The 19,441-nt window shown below is 38.8% G+C and overlaps 1 protein-coding gene and 1 long non-coding RNA gene across 2 annotated transcripts; one reads left to right on the top strand and one right to left on the bottom strand.

Moving 5' to 3' along the window:
- The first annotated feature begins 607 nt into the window (after window positions 1-607).
- On the top strand, window positions 608-19,322 carry LOC113091372 (neuroligin-3-like). Its single transcript, XM_026256860.1, has 8 exons — window positions 608-1,032; window positions 8,068-8,765; window positions 9,527-9,580; window positions 10,333-10,488; window positions 11,485-11,670; window positions 14,163-14,287; window positions 15,285-15,952; window positions 16,937-19,322. The coding sequence occupies exons 2-8, from the start codon at window positions 8,309-8,311 to the stop codon at window positions 17,817-17,819; spliced, it is 2,529 nt and encodes an 842-aa protein (XP_026112645.1). The 5' UTR covers window positions 608-1,032; window positions 8,068-8,308; the 3' UTR covers window positions 17,820-19,322.
- Window positions 2,739-4,955, bottom strand: LOC113091396 (uncharacterized). The gene is made up of 3 exons (XR_003287341.1): window positions 4,435-4,955; window positions 3,267-3,346; window positions 2,739-2,889 (listed from the first exon to the last, which is right to left on the bottom strand). It is a non-coding gene; the product is annotated as an uncharacterized LOC113091396 (long non-coding RNA).
- Window positions 19,323-19,441: the final 119 nt, after the last annotated feature.

Genomic DNA, 19,441 nt, shown 5'->3' on the forward strand with positions numbered 1-19,441 from the left:
GGCATGTTCCACTAAACCAAAGAACCACGAGATCTTGTCAAAAGCTCTGAATTCTAGATTAGTGTTTCCAGGGCTAAATGAAGAGGTGATCTTATTTATAATAACTCACTTACAAATAATCCTCATCACAAATGCAATACATGCAACCTGCTGAGCAAGCGCCAGCTGTGCATGTAAATGTAGTGTACGCTGGACAGCAGCAGCTGACAGTTAAACAGATTTGCGTAGAAAGAGATTAATGGTAAAGTGCTTCACTGCAACTGTTTTAGAGCTTAATAACCAGTGCAGTTCTGTTTGATTCCTCTGAAGGCTAACCAGTATGAATGGTTTATGGTTTGGTCACCAGAGAGTTGCCGTTTTGATCCATGGGATCATCATTGGTCCCTTAAGACCTTCAGTGGGACTGTGTCTGTAGCACGTGTGGATAATGAGTGAATAAAAGAGTGCTAAATTGCTTTCAGCAAGTGTAGATTTTGGGGTGTTTGTTTTGACCGTTTAAAAAGAACACATGCACAAACGCAAACCTTGAAAATACACTCCAGCTCATTGCAGCAATTCTGCAAAATGGCCATATGATTTTTATTCCGATAATAAATGAGGATGCACCCGCCACACCCCTCTAATGCCATAACGCTCTCATTTCCCCAATGACTCAGTGGTGTTTTACATTTATGTGCTCCCTGTCTGGTTTGGATGAGACGAGCTTTTGCTGTCTATATCCGCCTTATCTACTTATTTATTTATTTTATTTGGCTGCTGGTTTGTAAGCTCGCTTGTGTCCCCTCGGTTGCCTGGCAACGCGCGTGGCAGTGGGCGCTCCTGACCTTGCGTCCGCGACAGCGCACAGCGCGCGCTTAAAATAGACCCGGGTAGATTGACGTTAATTGAAAATAAGAAAAACGCAAGAAGAGCCGAGCGCCGTTCACACGGCTCGACGAGGGGAAAATGGGATATTTTGTATGGTGGGAACGATGAGATATGAGATTATTACAGTGCACGCTCGGATGCGATACCGGCTGAGCGGCTGAGCAGGTGAGCCCAACATTTTCTTATTTATGGCTGATCTGATGTGCGCCGTCGGTTCTCAATTTCAGGCAGCGGTGAGAACGAACAATCCCGTGTAATAAGAGCAATTTTCAGATGCTGGTGAAAAAAAAATGTGTGTAGTAATGAAAAAAGCGCAAATTGGATTGTGTTTGATTGTATGTGGAACGCATTTCGACTGAACAATGAACGCTGGTCTAAAGAATCCGCCGCATTGCTTGTTTTTGGGAAATGGCTACACTAAAGAATATGTTTTTTTGATAAGGAAATATTTATATTTTCTTTCTTTGATTTGATTTGATTTAATTTTAACGGCATTTTCTTTCTCTCGGCTGCAAAAGCTCGTAATCGTAAAAGGAGGAGCAGAGAGTGAGCGAGCGAGAGAGAGAGAGAAAGAGAGGGAGAGGAATTGGTAGAGAGAGGAAGAATTATCATTCGAATAACCTCAAAGCCATGATTTGCTGCAGCTGGGCTGTGATCTCGTTAATCATAGTCATTAGATGGCTGTAAACAGTCGGCTTTGTAATTCTACTCTGTCAGACTGCATCAACTTATTCGCATCTGTTTGAAAACACCTCTGCCAGCACCGTTATTTAGTTGTTCCACAGGCCTGTCTGCGAGGGGGACACTCGGGGGTCGAGTCGCTCTCCGCGTGCATGCTCAATACCCGCTGATATATTAATCACGGGCGGCTCGTGACGCTGGGCGCGTGTGAATTAAAGCTGCAGTTCGTCACCTGTTGGAAAGGTAGCTGCAGCGCACGCGGGAGTGCCAGTCAGAAACCAGTGTCGAGATCGTTCGTGTGGATGAACCCGGGAAGCGAGACCCGTACAAAGTTCAAGTTGTCATGGTGATTTTACCATCTGTTGGCTCGGTTTACTCAGAGCCATATAGAGAGAGAGTTGCGACAACGGAAGTTCGAAATGTTTGGTTGTCACGTGATTCGTGTAGACTTCAAATAGTTCCAGGAAGTGCGTTGGCGGCCATTCAAACTGATAAGAGTAGAGTGACAGAACTGCGATTTCTGGTAATAAGGAATCAATAAATGCATTTATTTTATATGTTTATACAACACACTGACATATGTATGTAGCATGAGTATGTAGTTACAGCGATGTTGTTTTTAAAATATCAAATCGGGTAATATTTGAGGATTAGTGTTCAATTACCGTTATTTTAAAAACGTATTTCAGGATAACGTTAAGTTTTATAAACACGGGTTGCTGTTGGCTTTTTACGTTACATATTGTCCATTTTTTCACTGATCTCATGTTAACTAATGTCATATTGATGACTTTCAGGTAGTACAGAGACAGGCTGGTGACAGGTGATTTTCAGATCGCACCGCACTATGGGTCAATTAACTGTTAGTAGCAGTAATTAGCATGTTAAATAAATGTAAAATGAAGCTTACTGTTTATAATTCTTACAATTACATATAGTAATATAATTATGTATTATAAATAATATACCTATTATATCTAGTATAATTCTTACAATACTTATTCATGTACACAATATATTCAGGTTTAAAACCACTTAAGCATGCTCGTATATAAACATGTACACTGCCATTCAAAAGTAATGATGCTGAAAATTCAGGTTGGCATCACAGGAGTATATTCCATTTTAAAATAGAAAACAGTTATTTTAAATTGCAATTATACAATTAACTATTTACAGCAATTCATGAATACATTTCTAATAAATTTAATAGCATGACAAGCATTTTGTATGTGTCCTTTCTTTCATGTTGTCCTTGCAAAGTCTCCACCGTGGTTTACTGTGCTGCATGGGGATGCTCCACTCAGTCAGAGAAAGGTGTGCGAATGTATATCTTCCCAGCTGACATAGAGAGGAGAAAATAATGGTTGGCTCAAGTCAGCAGGAGCAATCTAAATACAAATAAAAATTACAACAACAAAAAATTGTTAGGTAATTATACTTAAATTTATTTGCACTTTTTTACATTGACAATGTTTTACTAGAAATAAGGAACAAGCAAAGCCTTGCAAAACCCAGGGAGCTGAGACTCATGGTGAGACATTGCAGGGAGTCATCAGTGTTACCTATAACTGTGCATTTAACCACCATGTGATATGTACTGTAAGTGGGTAGACAAAAAAAAAAGGTGAGTGTGGAAACTAAACTGAAGTCAGTATGCAGACAAATTGTGGCAAAGCAATTTGTCATGACCAAAAAATTCAAGAGTAGGCTGAGACCAGATGCTATTCCCACAATCTTTGTACACCGTCCTGTGGTCAAAAAGAGGAGGGCCCTGCTCCACGATGCACCCCTAGACCTGTGAACATACAAGAAATGGCTACTGATTACAGCTATGTTATTTCAGGTGATTCATATATAATAAGTACAAACTCGTACTAGTTGAAGTAAAGTGATGTGATATTTTCAATATTTAAAATTAGCAAAACCATGTATTCTACCTCTATCAGTTTCAAAGGTTGAGGAAAAAAGAACGAGTACACTCAGAGAAGGGAAAGTGAGAGTGAAGAAAAAGGACATGGCTAGAGAGGAGAGACAGGGACAGGTGACACTGCCCAGTCAACCAGCAGCAAGTCAGTCAGCAGCCAGTCAGCATTCCAGTGAACCATCAGCCAGATACCAGGGTCTATTAAAAAAATTTAAGAGACAAGAAAAAAAAAAAAGATCAAGCAATGCAAAGGCAGCACTAAGAAAAATAATGAAAATTCAGCTATCAAAAAAAAAGGTCCCCTCAGCTCTCCAGACCTGCATCCTCACTGATGCTCCATCACAGAACAGTTCAGTGGCACCACTAATCCTCCACCCACCAGAACCCACAGAATATTACAGTATGTTACTTTTATACACTAACAAGTCTAAGTATATAATACAGTATTATTATATAATATAGACAGGTAATAGTAAATGAATCACAATGACTAAAAACACTCCACTCATGTTTTTGCAAACTCAATTCACTCTAAATGTATATCAATAGGGTGCATTTTATTATTAAGTAATTTAATACGTGTAATAAGGAACAAACTTTATAACCTCATTTTTACCACTTCCACTCACCGCTGTCACACGTTATATTGAACTAACGTAATAGGCTATGTAACGTTAGCTAACTTTCCCCACCCTGCAAAAAAATATGTTTATACTCCTTTTTTTCTAATTGCAAACACGATGGATGATACTGAATTATGAGAACAGATTTTACAATTATTAGGGTGTTCGTTACTAACTTTATTCAGCTCCAGTCCTAGCCTAATCTGTTAGTTATCTGATAACAAACCTTAAATCTACTCATTTAATGAGTGATTATCTACTAGAAGGTTTTAATTTGCAATTTATTGTGATTAAGATGTACTGATAATACTCAATCTTATTATTTAAATGTCTTACCTGTTAAAAGTGCGTTGCAAACGGTTTGTTCTGCTGCATCTTCTACGGCGCGGCATCGGTTTGCCGCTACTTCCGGGAACTATTGAGAGGCTCCACGAGCCGCCATTGCTGTAAAAAAAGCGTTCCATTGGAGTCAATGGAGTTGTCGCAACTCTCACTCTATATGGCTCTGGGTTTACTTAAAGCTTTCCCCTGCGCGCTCACGTGCGTGCGCGTGTCCAAAGGCATTATGCTGTACGTTTATGATTCAAAACATTGGTATTAGCCGGTTCGTGGGAAGGGTCGTAACATCGAAGATACATTTTCACGGGGTCTTTGTTATCGGATGTAAGGTGGTGAAAACTAAATCTAGCGAGTGTTTTATAATGAAATGCCCCCGCATAGTTTATTATCCGCGCGCCATCCCGCCACTGCACCGTTCAGTCGGAGCTACGGAGGAGGAGGAGGAGGAGGGACAAGTCTATTGGTATTCATCTCTCGTATGGTAGTCTCTTTCACCGTCCCTGCCGTGAGTCCGTGAGACACACGTATACACATACTCACCCCATTCCTAGTGAATGCAGAAAAAAAGCGGTACCCATACACCCTATATTAAAACTGAACAAGATATATCATTAGGTTCATTTAAATAGTGCTGAATTCTCCAGTTCATTAAAAGCTGGCTTTCTCATTTCATTTATCGACCAGTTAAGTGGGGTAAATATCAAGGACCACAATCTTAAACACATCACTGGCCTGTACAGCTGACCTGATTCAGGCGCGCGCGCCGTCCTCCCCTGACCGCTCGCTATTGGAAAATGGGCACTGGAATAAACGGACTCCCAGTATTCTCTTGATGGACCTCCATATTCAGATTAACTGACCCACATTACTAAGATGGAGGAACCCATTGCTAAAATTATTTACAGAAATGCAGGGTACACGAGAGCGTTTGTTTGCAACTGCTGATATTCTACAGGTAGCGGTTCACTTCAGAACCATGGACAGCGACAAGCATGAACACACAGTAAAAGATCGGTAAAAGAACTAAAGGGCTGGTCCATGCTATACATGTCATACTACATGGGACGTCATGTGTTTTAATATATCAGATGACTTAATTTGTTCAACATTTTAAAATATTAAAACATTTAGGCTTATTTCCATGCTCTCAGCTTCAGCATATAGGCATCATGGAAATGTTCTTGTTTTTGTCCAAACGAATACGTTGGTTTTAAAACCTGAGCTTGACCAGCGTTTATTTCTGAAGGTCAGGTGTCCTTTATTCAAAATACTTTACAGAGTTCAAAAAGTATTGCATAATTGGGATTGACCGAGTTAATTGCGCAAAGAATGATTGTAATTATTTTACCCTGTTGGTTGCTTTTTTGAGCATAATAACACCAGTTCAGTTAGCTTCTGTGTAAAACCTGGTTTATTTTGCATGGGATTATCTATTTTGTGTTTTTGTATTGCTTTTAGTTCTAAAGTTGAATTTACAGGAAAAGGCAATTACATAAAATAGGTCAAATAAGCTAACACCTGCTCAACACACCAGCGTTTTACAGCACTGTAAACAAGTCGCTCCACACCTCTACGAATGACAGGCTTTGAAGCATTAAATCCATTTGTTTTGTATTTAATGTTCCTGGAATAGAATTTGTAGGGTTTTTATATAAATCTTGGATATTTTGATAATTTTATGTAATATTTCAGAGATAAAAAATCTGATACAGAATTCTTTGAATCTTGATTTGATCATTTAATTGTTTACATATGTAAATGGTTGTATATCAGTGCCTTGTTTTATTTAGAAAGTGTATGTTTCTGGCAGAGCCTTGGTAAGACTTACCTATTTGGCATTTGTGTTCTGTAAACAGTGCTTTAAGTTAGGAAAAGGGGTATATTGAGCCCAACATCACCAAGTTTGTCTTTAAAAATGTTACAGCTTTAGTATCAACCAAACAGAATTATACATTTATTGATAAAACTTTGGGGCTTTTCACCAATTAAAAGTTGTTCATGAAATTGCTGTTTATTTATAATAGTTGTGAATTAGTGGCCCATGAAATATAATGTTAGATGTATATTCCTACATGACTTCATCATACCAGACTGGCCAGTGCAGCAAGTCTTAAAGTTTAAATCTGAGACATGGTAACTGCCCCAGATAAAGAAGAAGTGCAACGCAATGCACAGTTCCATTTACCTTAAGAGTCAGATGAATTGTTTCATATTGATTTCAAATCATTTATATGAATCTTTATGAGATTCTGAATTTAAGCCATCTTTCAAAACAGTGGTTATTTGGTGCATCACTGTCAGACCTCTAGGTCTGAACTTTGGCCAGGTTTTTTAAAAAGGAAGTAGATATGAACTCTTGTTTTGTGGTTGGTCCTCATCGCTGCAATGCAGGTTAATGAATGCTGTGGGTTTTAGCCCGTCAGCTCTATATGCTGCTATCCCACAGCGTCATGCACGCACATTGATTTCGGATAAAGTAACTGCTCTACGTGTTTGTGGTCTAAGCATTGAGTATTGATTCACTAGCACAACATGCATTCTGAATGCAAGCACTGCACTATGAGACTTAAGTCCCTCCCCTCAGAGGACATAAGATCCACCTGCTGTCCATGACTGATCCCTTATGAGACTGAACCCACAGTGCTGGAACTGTGCAAGGGTTTAGGGTTAAAGTGTCTCTACTTGCCGTTTACTGCAGGTGTTAATGTGACATGAACCACAAACTGTCTGTGCATCTGTAATCGAGTGTCCCTGCTTGCTTCCTCTCCCACATACACACCATTTGCTTGAGAGTACACACTACTGTTCAAAGTTTAGGGTTGGTAACATTTTTGTATTTTATGCTTCATCAAAAAACAGTAAAGATGTAATATTTTATCATCTTATTTTTTAATCTGAATATTATTGAAAATTAAAATAACTGTTTTATTTCTTATATATTTAAAATGTGTGTTTTTTCTGAATTTTCAGAAGCTAATATGTTGATTTGGCTTTCAAGAAACATTTCATATTGTTATAAATGTTGAAAACAGTCTTGCTGCTTAATATTTTGGTGGAAATGGGATCTTTTTTTTAAGGATTTTCAGGAAGATGAATGAAAAGTTTAAAGGAACAGCATTTATTTGAAATAGAAATTGTTTGTAACATTAAAAAGGTCTTTCTGTAACTTTTGACCAATTCATTTTTTCACTGAATAGAAATATTAATTACCTGCCATTCTTGAACTTTTTTGTTTTATTTTTGGAGCCGGCTTAACTTTTTAAGATACTGCTATGAAGTCAGTCACTGATGTTTGACACCCAGAAAACATAAATACATTTTGAACAAGATGCCTATTGTTTTATAATGTTTATTTTGTTTTGTTTACATGGTTTTGCATTGTAATTTAGCAAGTTAATTTAAATTCCTTTTTCTTTTTTTTCTTTCAAATGAATGCGACATGGTTGAATATTTAGTTATCTAATACTATGACATTCATGCATTTTAACTTTGACATTAGGTGTCTCTTTTGGGGCCCCTGTATTGTGTTTTCTAAAGGAATTATTAATATGGTTCATATTCTGACCAAAATGTTTATATGTCTGATGTTGATAGGTTCTGGCTCTTACACCCTGTTTGTGTGTATTTCAGGTTTGTGCTGTAAGGATCTGTGTGCTGGAAAAATGAACAGCATCACCTGCTGAAATCATCAACCAATATGGAGCACTTGATAGTGCACACCTGGCTGCGGTCATGCCCACTGGATCTTCCTGAGTGTGTGGCACATGTTTGATTTTGAGCGCTAGAGTGTGATCGTGTCAAAGCAGAGAGTGTCATTGAGCTACTGACAGATTTATCAGTGTGAGCGTGTGTGTGCTGTTAAGAAGGGACCATGTGGTACACACAGTCAGCAACTTACCTGCCGCTTACCCACCTGCTCTGCCGACCTCTGAACTTTGCTCTGTGTTGGCTGCTTGTGTGGTCAGTCTCCATGGCAACAGCACTGACCTACCAGCCCACAGTAAACACAGCACTTGGCAGGCTTCGGGGGATGCGGGTTGCTGTGGCAACAGAGGGTCTGGGCCCTGTGGATCAGTACCTGGGTGTGCCTTACGCTGCCCCACCTGTAGAAGAGAAGCGCTTCATGCCACCCGATGCTCCATCGGCCTGGTCCGGCGTACGGAACGCCACCCGCTTCCCTCCTGTCTGCCCACAGACCATCCACAACTCTGTGCCCGACATCATGATGCCTGTCTGGGCCACCTACAACCTTGACACAGTTGCTACATACATGCAGGAGCAGAGTGAGGACTGTCTGTACCTGAATATATATGTACCCACACAAAGTGGTGAGTATACATGCAAAATGTCTACACACATTCATTCATTCATATACAGAACACCACTGAGTTTGGTTCTTGGTTCCTCTAACAATGTTAAAAACAGTTGTGCTGCTTACTATTTTTGTGAAAACCTGGATAATTGTTTTAATCTTTTTGAACAAGGTAAAAGTCTGATAGTGTTGCCTGACTTCAGTTTACCTTCTAAGCTTCAGTTTCAAAGCATCCCCAACAATGCAACACACATAATGCACCAAAACAGAATTTTGGTTGTAATGTTGGATGTAAAGAATAAAACGAAAAAACAAAGCCCTGTAATGTTAGCTTACAAACTCTACAAAGTTTCCTCACATCCTGTCAGTTCCTGTTTTTCTCAGCATTTCTAAGCTACTTCAGAAGCTTCTCTGATGTTAAGTTGAGTGCCCATGGCCAGATTCAACTGTGTGCTTTCCTTGCATTCTTTAAGTTGAACTGAAGCAGCATCTGTGTCCACTGGAGTGAACATCGAGAGCACTGTTTTGTCCTCATTTAAAGGAAATAGTAAATGGCTCTTGCTGAAAGCTGAAAGCTTTATTACTACAGGGTTCGGAGTGGGAAAGTGAACCCTTGTTGGTATCACACAGTAATTTAGAGAGAAGTCCACTGAGCTTTTATACATCACTCACTTACGCACAACCCCCAACACACACAAACACACCCATATGTTTCTCTGCGGTCTAGTTTCTATCTGCTCATCTAATTTATCATCCCTCTCTCTCCTCTCTCTCTAGGTACAAAGAGAACGGGTGACATGTCAGCTGACCCAGAGCGTTCAGAGGATGATGGTATGTTCTGTTTTCATCATTCTTTCAGATTAATTCTTTTTTAACGTTTTCCTATTCATTTTTTATCCCATTGTGTTTAATGCGAGAGTGAATAAGCTGGATGATATTTACACAATGTTGCATCATTTTCAGGATAATTTTAGAAGGTGGTGTTTGCCCTGCATCTTAGGGTGGTTTTAGGTGATTTTCTAGATATCAGCATCAGTATGATGAAATGGCCATATTATCAACCACCACTACTGTAAACATATATATATATATATATATATATATATATATATATATATATATATATATATATATATATATATATATATATATATATATATACATACATACACACACACACACACACACACACACACACACACGCACGTAGATAGTACTTCAAATGCAGTCCCATTACTAGATTTAGACACTTTCTCTTTTTAATGTTTAAGCTGTAATTCAAGCTATAATCATCTGATGTGCAGACATTATTCACTTGCCTACCCTGTTATTTGTGCACATTTGAATTTGAAGACAACACTTCACTATGAAATTATAATCATTATAATAAATGAAACAAATGAAACTGAGTAATTTAAAGGAAGTCTTGGAGGCAGTTCTTGGCTGGTTACGATTATTTAAAGCTGAAGTCTGTCAGTGGTGCAGAAGATCTCTGGGGAGATTTTAAGCAGCTGTGAAAAACACTTCAAAACGCAGAGAGCCTCATGTTTTTTGTGCACTTCTGTTGATGTTTGTGTATGCAGGGCTTAGGGATTCTCGAGATGACCCGCGTCCTGTGATGCTGTTTATTCATGGTGGCTCGTACATGGAGGGCACGGGGAACATTATGGATGGTAGTGTGCTGGCCAGCTACGGCAATGTCATTGTCATAACCCTCAACTACAGGGTGGGAATATTAGGTGAGGAAATGGTTTTTGAAATTTCAGTTTATTTAAGCTTAAATAATAGGTTTATGAATTTAAACAAGTAGGCCTACAGCATTTTTCTGTTTTGGACATGCAAGGAAAGATACTGTCACTCCAAATGCATCATGTCAGCCATTACAAAAGCATCCAGTTCTTTAGAAGACCTCAATAATGTTTTATGAATGCTTTGGGGAGCAGATCTGTCCATTACAGCCGCATTCAGAGAGAATGCTGTTAGTGTGCTTCTTTTCAGAAGACCTCTGGATCAGTTTAATCACAGCGACTATATATAGGTTAAAATATTTTATATTGAAGAAGAAGCTCTGAAAATGCACTGATAAAACAGTAAAGCTGAACCCTATAAAACAACAATCAGCAATAAAAGCAAACTAACATCATCTCCTCATGTTTACCATCACTGATGGCCTGACAGTTGCAATATAACCACTAAAGGAAATAAATGCTGTTTGTTTGAAGTACTCCTGATTTTACAGTTGGATAAACTCATCAAAGCTCTTTAGTACCGTGGTAAATTTTAAAGTGGTCTGGATTTTGTTGGTCTAGTTTTGGCTGGTTATCACAGCCCAGTTAGCCCCTTCTGGTAGATGCCATATCTACACCACCTAGTGATTTTCTGTCAAGCAAAGTATACAGTATACAAACAGAATAACTGCCAAAGAAAAAAGAATTTGTAAAGAATTTGTAATGAATGGCTTTCTTTTGATATAAGTTATAACCCCACTTATAGCTACAGTATTTTCATAAGATTTTCAGCCGTTTTCATAAAGTTGTGAGGCCATATTTACTTTTAGGTTCAAGGATTCTTTCTGCATCTTTACACACAATCTCATAAGTAGTTCTGCTTCTTTAAACTGCAATTCTTCCGGTCAAAAAAAGAGATGTTATCGAAAGTTACACTCTCAAGATCACTGATGAGAATTCAGTAGTTTAATTTTTGTCAAATATTTCTGTCACGTGTCTTTCTCTCAGGATTTTTAAGCACAGGTGACCAGGCCGCTAAAGGGAATTATGGTCTCTTGGATCAGATTCAAGCTCTTCGCTGGATCAACAAGAATATTGGCTATTTCGGTGGTGATCCGGGCCGCGTGACCGTGTTTGGCTCAGGAATCGGAGCGTCCTGTGTCAGTTTGCTCACTCTTTCACACCATTCTGAAGGTTAGAGATCACACACCTTGAATAATATTAATGTTCAACTCATCATCTAAACATACAGATGCAGTGAAATTCTCCTCAGTGCTGTTCCGAACATTTATATTCAGATCGTTAAAATGTGTTGAAACAGAGGGACATGACAGTGAGTGCACTTTCCTAAAACTGTATTGAAAATATTAATTATAATTGCATAATGAATGAATTGGTTGGAAAACAAAATGTCCTTTTAAAATCTGCTCACTGTAATTTAGTAATTTTCCATAATTTATTCATTTAATTATATCCTATGTAACACCTTATGAGAATCAGTCAAAGGTGTGTCTCTGTAAGACACGTAGAGTGTATTTTTGCAGCCCGTTACTGCTGAGACAGCTGCTTCTGCAGCCATGACCACTGTCACATCTGAGTTTCCGTTACCACGGTAATCTCTGCTGTAACCATGGTAACTCATCTCCTGCCTCATCAGCCTTATCCCTCTGTTGTGGGCCTTGAGTGTGTGTAGGTGTGTCTGTCACTGCAAGGCATGTGTGCAAAAGTGTGTTTTAAAGAGATCAGAGCCAATCACACACACCTGCAGGGATATTGATCCAACATCATTGCTTTGCTTCGACGTACAGTATTCATAACTCTCTGTCTCCCCTACATGTCTCATCTCTTTCTCTGTGTCTCACTGTTTTGTGTTTCTGCCTCTTTATGTCAGTTTTTAAAATTAGCTTTTTCATATCCATATGATTTTATTATCTAATTATATAATTTTATGCATGCATTTGCTAGTACATGCATTTTAGAAAACTGTGATTTTGTACATGCTGTATTATTTACTTACTGCATGCATTTACACCCAGAATACAACTGGGTTAAAAAGGTGGTTGTATACTGTAGGGCAGTGCCACCACAACTGCTATCCGTTTTCCAGAAATTCTGCTTTCTCATGGAAAACTATCACTCTGGTTTTGTCCAAATGGACTGTCACTACCAATTTTTGCAATTATTGCTCCAGCAGGGAGCACCTCTGCTACATTCCTTTTTTGTGTGGACTGCAGAACCAGGTCATCCCCAGTGAGCAGACATTTGATTTGAGTGTGTATAGAGTCAAGGGTGGCATACTGCTCCTCCACCGTTGCTGTATCATTTATATAGATGTTCAAAATAATTGGACTCATGCTACATCCTCTTCCTGGAGCCTTAGCATTCTCTCTACTTCCGAATCCTTTTAGCTTTGCTTTCTGCAGTTTTGTTGCTCCTCTGAAAAATGCTGATAATGAGTCATTGGGATTTAAGCTCTCTTTAAATTATTCTGACTGCTCCAGACTAAGTGAAATATACAGTATGACTTCAAACAATTAAAAATCAATTTTACTGTTCACTAGAAAAGCTCTTCTGCAGACAAGGACAAATCTGCATATTGATGTGGATTTGGTTTCATTCCGTATGACTGAACATTGCATTGAATAAAATAATATTTTCTACATGACAGCAATAGAGGAAATTCACCGGTTCCAATGTGCAAAGATTACGTAAAGGTATTTTTTATTTTTTTACATATTTTGTTAAAACACATTTATTATGTTTTTTTTAAACTCTGTTTTTAAACTCTGTAGAGTTATTTGCATGAGTCAGAGATGTGTGCGCTGGTTATGGAAGGCTTGTCTTGGCAGAAATGATATGGTAGAACTGAAAATAACTGAAATGCTTTAGTCTCATGATCAAGGTTGTTGGAACGTGTTTACACGGCTTTCATGCAATGCCACCACAGAGTCATGACATGAGTTCATTACAGCAACAATCCTGCTGGAGCAATCTGTGTGTAAAAGCGTCTTGCTCAAGGCCACAATGGTGATGACTAATGTGATGATATTGGTGATCATGATATTGTTTTCTAGGCTTGTCAAGTTCAGGATTCGTGTCTCTGTAGACATGGTAGCTGTCAGATATCTACATTGACTGCCTCAGAAGTGATAGCTGAATGTGAAGTATTAAATAAAAAAAGTATCCACCACCGACCAGATGGGAGTTGAACATCATGGGTTGAAGCTCAAGCCAACTGATATTATATCATCGAACTGAATACAAAACTGTTAGTGCAGTTGAATATGAAGTGTTTTTAGTAAGATTTAATCAGTAGCCAATACCCATAATGGATTCAGCTGGAGCATTTATTATATGGTCAGGAAAAAATGGCATAAAAGCAAAGATGTCCCTGGAGATCATTTCTATTATGAACCTAACAGATTGTTCGGCAGATTTAAGAAGAACTTTAAAAACTGAGAGTGGAGTTGAACAGAAATATATAATGATTTGGCTGAAGGTTGTGAGGGTCACATAAATATGGCGTTAGTGAGTCTCTTAGAAAGCCCAGGATGTGGATGTCCCCTTCTTTCATGACCGACGAAAACACTGCAACTCTGCCCTTTTCAAATATAATAGCTGATCTGGAATATTGGCATGGCATTTTTTGTTTTATTTTTTTCTGACATTCTCTGTTCTCTCTTTAGGTTTGTTTCACAGAGCAATCATTCAGAGCGGCTCAGCACTGTCCAGTTGGTCAGTGAACTATCAGCCTGTGAAATACACACGTCTCCTCGCAGAGCGCGTTGGCTGTAATGTCCTTGACACACAAGTATGATGCTTCTGTAATTTTTTTAATTTTGAGGTTTTAAAGAGACAGTGACAATGCAGTTGGTATTTTGTGTAGAAACTTGTCGAATGAGATGGAAATAAAAGCTACCATACCGTTGCTGTCACATTAGACGATGCATACTATGAGTATGTAAAATTTCATTGGACATTGTAACAGACAGGATCACAATTTACAATAATTAGCACTTAAAATGACAAAATACTGTCCAAACATCTGGGGTGATTTAATATGTTTTTGAAATAAGTTTTTTTATGATCACTTAGGCTGCAATTATTTGATCAAAGATTAAAAACATTAGTATTGTGTAACAGTTTACACAATAAGTGTAATTTAAAATAAGTGATTTCTATTTTAATGTATTTTAAAATGTTATTTATTCCTGTGATAAACTCTAATACTTTTTTAAGGATTCTTTGATGAATTAAAAGTTCAAAAGAAAAAATATTTGAAAGAAAAAATATTTTGTAATGATATAAATGTCTCGACTGTCACTTTCCATTAATATGATGCATCATAGCTAAATAAAAGCTTTTTTTTTTTTAATTCCTGCAATATATAAACTGTTGTTTTCAATCAATTTGTGACATTTAAATCTTTGATTGGTCAAATTTCTTTGCAGGCCACAAAACTGGAACGTTTGTATTAGAATGCAAACGTTCTCTGCATGTGCCTGTGTTTTTCTTCTCCCATGTTTGCATAGCTATGAATGGAAGAATATAAATTAAATACAAAGTAAAGTATGACGACAAAAGAACTACAGAGCATAAATGTTTCATTCCTCACGCCTGCTCAGGATAAGGTTAGGGCATATGATGAGTTAGCATACATTTTTGATTAATAAAAAATATTTAGTGTCTAGCTTTTTATGCCTAGCAGTTTTTACCAGTGAAGGTGTAACAGATATAACAGTTGCATGTGTGTGTGTGTGTGTGTGTGTGTGTGTGTGTGTGTGTGTGTGTGTGTGTGTTTTATGCAGGATCTGGTCCTCTGCATGCAGAAGCGTAGCTACAGGGAGCTGGTGGAGCAGGAAATTCAGCCAGCACGCTTCCATGTGGCCTTTGGCCCTGTCATTGACGGTGACCTCATCCCAGATGACCCAGAAGTGCTCATGGAGCAGGGGGAGTTCCTCAACTATGACATCATGTTGGGCGTTAACCAGGGAGAGGGATTCCGCTTTGTAGAAGGCGTGGTGGAACCAGAAGAGGGCGGAGTTTCTGGCTCCGATTTTGACTTCACGGTATCAGATTTTGTAGACGGTCTTTACGGTTATCCAGAAGGGAAGGACACTCTCAGAGAGACCATAAAGTTCATGTACACAGACTGGGCTGATCGAGACAATCCCGAAACTCGTCGCAAAACCCTCGTGGCCATGTTTACGGATCACCAGTGGGTGGAGCCAGCTGTGGTGACAGCCGACCTGCACGCACGTTACGGTTCTCCAACTTTCTTCTATGCATTCTACCATCACTGCCAGAGCCCCATGAAGCCTCCATGGGCGGACTCCGCACACGGCGATGAGCTGCCCTATGTGTTTGGGGTTCCACTTATTGGTCCAACGGAACTCTTCCCCTGCAACTTCTCCCGTAATGACATCATGCTGAGTGCTGTCGTCATGACCTACTGGACCAACTTTGCAAAGACCGGGTAAAACAGAACACCCTCTGAAACCGCACATCAATACATATGCAACATTTTTGCAAAACATTATGCAAAATCCTGTAGAATTACAAAACAACACAAGCAAAACATTATGAGTGAAAAAATATGAGTTGCAAAAAATATTATTTATCAATGACATTCCATTGTCAGTTTTGCAATGTCATAATTATTATGCATGATAATTCATTTTGTCACAATTCAAGTAGCTCCCATCTTATCCAACCTCCAGTTAATGATAAAACATGTGTGACTGGTAAATTAGTAAGTAATCACTGTGACCTTGAAGTCGGTCACGAGGTGCATAGCAGAAACTGTGGGAGGAGCAGTGCTGAAAGTAAATGTCAATGTAAAACAGTGCATCAGCGTTCAACTCAATGAAACAGTGCCCTCTTGTGGAAACTGCATCTGTAGATGACCCACTTAAACACATATATTATTAGCTCGCAACAGGGATAGGCTTAATAAATCGTTTATATGTTTGATAATACTGTTCAAAAAGAAGTAGATTATGCTCTTAGGCTGCATTTATTTGATTACAAAATACAGTAAAAACAGTAATATTTGAAATCTATTTTTCAGCAAACATTTTTCCAGTCTTCAGTGTCACATGATTCTTCAGAAGTCATTCTAATTTGCTGATTTGGTGCTCAAGAAACATTTCTGATTATTACAGTTGTGGTGCTTAAAACTTCTGTGGAAATTATTATAAATGTATTTACTGTCACTTTTGATTAATTTAATACATCCTTGCTAAATAAAATGTTAATAAATTTATAAAAAAAATCTCACTTTCCCAAAAATGCTCAAAATGCTTGAAATTGTTCACTAAAGTGATATGCCATTTCAGTCAAAGCAAAATGTAAAAAAAAGAAAAGAAAATAATTAACATGGCATAAGCACTGTTTATACATTTCAGATGTAATTAATGAACTTTATCTGAATGTATCTGAATGTTTTGTTCTTTTGAAGGGATCCGAACAAGCCAGTTCCTCAGGACACTAAGTTCATCCACACAAAGGCAAACCGTTTTGAAGAAGTGACATGGGCCAAGTACAGTCCTCATGACCAGCTATATCTGCATATTGGGCTGAAGCCTCGTGTTCGGGATCATTATCGAGCTACTAAAGTGGCCTTCTGGAAGCACCTGGTCCCTCACCTGTACAACCTGCATGACATGTTTCACTACACATCCACCACCACACGGGTCCCACCTCTTCTGACCACACACAGCTCTCACAGTGCCACACTGCGCCCAGGGGGCAACAAGGCTCGTACCCCTGGTAAACAGCCTCCCCAGTCCACGGCACGCAGTGGGCCACTGGTCATTGCCAATCCGCGTGATTACTCTACAGAGCTGAGCGTCACCATTGCTGTTGGAGCTTCACTTCTCTTTCTTAATGTCTTGGCCTTTGCTGCGCTCTACTATCGCAAGGACAAACGGAGTCGACAAGACACACCCCCTCAGAATGCATCTCAGCGCCAGACCCCGCCCAATGACCTCAGCTATACGCCCACCTCCATCTCAGGTGGTAACCAAGAGGAGGGGTCACTGTGCGACCCGCTCCGTTTGACCCCGGCATCTTCTCCTCGGGATTACGCTCTCACGCTGCGCCGCTCACCAGATGACTTCCCACTCATGACGCCCAGTTCTGACACCATGACACCAAATAGCGGCATTATGACACCAAACACAGTAACCTTGACGCCCAATAGTGTTACCATGACGCCCAACACCATTACAATGTCACCCAATTCTTTGATGGGGTATCCCAGCATGCACCCTTACAACACTTTCACACATGGATACAACTCCACCAGCCTGCCCCACCCACACTCCACAACACGTGTATAACATGCAACAGAACCTCCACACGCCGACACAAAACACTCGCATCCCACAAATCTTTACAACACACACGTCACATCGAGTGATTACTGTACACCAGATCAAACCAGTGCAAACTGTTACCCAGTATTCAAAATGATAATAGCAGGTGAAACCAATACATAACATGAGCACAATAAATGAATCAGTACACCCCCATCAGTATAAACCAGAATACACCATATGAACCTGAAGGAAGTGTCACCGCAGCACATAACAACAGTTTGGCTAAGTATGAACGCACTGCTTCACGTTTGACCATTGACAAATTTCACATTATATGAGCAGTTAAGAAGCACCTCTTTGGAATTAGATCAACAAAATGAGCAGATTACCTGAAGGCGAGCTGTAGTACCGCTGCCACCTCTAGGTGGTGCTGCAAGACTGTAAAAACCTTTCAGGTGGTTTGATCCGCGAGAACAGTAGGGGGCGCTGGAGTCCCGTCAGTGGTTCAATCACTATGAACCAACCAAGCACTTACTGAGATATGTAATAATAATAACCTGTAATAACAAACATATTAATGGCTATTGTACAGTATAACATATATTAACGTCAATGTACAGACAGCTTTTTTGAATGTGTCAGAAACAAATATTTCTAATCGTTTTTAAGATCAAATTATATCCATAGCAAAGAAGGTCATTTGAAGCCCAGGTTGATTTCGAATCCAACACTTTTTCCCCTTACTTTATAATCACAAACAAATGTACTATTTTATACCACATCTCTCTCTCTCTCTCTCTCTCTCTCTCTCTATATATATATATTTTTCCCCCTTTTCTCTCTGTGTATGGGCACATTGTGCATTTTACTTTTGGTATAATCTACTCATTTAGTTGTAAATTATGCAAACAGATCTCACCGAGTATTTTAAAGAACTAAGAGTGTCTGAAGATTATTCATAAGCGTGAGAGATCGGATGTGTACAATTTTCAAGTTAAGCATCTTCAGATAATTTGTGTCTTGCTAAATGTTATCATTTTGTGTAAATGCTTTTCGGTCCTTTTAAATCTGTATTGTATCTGAGTTTGTTCGATATTTTTAGTGAAAATGTTCAAACTCAATTTGAAATATTTTTTTCTGTGTTTATCAGTAATAATATGACATCACTCATACAGTAATATGACATCACTCATGCTGTGATATTACATCACTCACGCTGTGATAGGACATACAGGCTTTGCTGAGAACTTATGGTTAATCTTTTCTTAAAAAAACAAAACAAACAAAAAAAAAAAAAACCTTGAATGTGGTGATTTGTATTGAACACAGGGCTTCTCTAATGAAGGTCATTCTAAAATATCATGTTTACTATGGAGCTGCACAGAGTTTGCACAGGGGATACAGTAGTGTAGTCATGGTGTCAGATCCTGCCAGATGGTTAGATTCTCCATGTTACCAATGCTAACCACCCCTGCCATGATTTTTGTGCCAAATTTGCGATACTGTTTTTTTTCTTGGTAACCAGCAGAAAGTTTGTCTGTTAACGTGTTTGTGTGAAAGTTCAACAGCTTTATAAAAAAAATATTTGCAGTATTTACAACGATTTGAGTTTATGTGGACTTTGAAGAGAAAAGACAATGGCA

Source organism: Carassius auratus, unplaced genomic scaffold (assembly GCF_003368295.1).
Source record: "Carassius auratus strain Wakin unplaced genomic scaffold, ASM336829v1 scaf_tig00214183_4049273_7079891, whole genome shotgun sequence".
NCBI lineage: Eukaryota > Metazoa > Chordata > Actinopteri > Cypriniformes > Cyprinidae > Carassius > Carassius auratus.

What these genes read in the sequence shown, in the direction of transcription:
- LOC113091372 (XM_026256860.1), top strand. Translation starts at nt 8,309, where the DNA reads ATGTGGTACACACAGTCAGCAACTTACCTGCCGCTTACCCACCTGCTC. An exon ending in ATATGTACCCACACAAAGTG is followed by an intron (nt 8,766 to 9,526) that starts GTGAGTATACAT and finishes CTCTCTCTCTAG; the next exon opens with GTACAAAGAGAACGGGTGAC. An exon ending in AGAGCGTTCAGAGGATGATG is followed by an intron (nt 9,581 to 10,332) that starts GTATGTTCTGTT and finishes TTGTGTATGCAG; the next exon opens with GGCTTAGGGATTCTCGAGAT.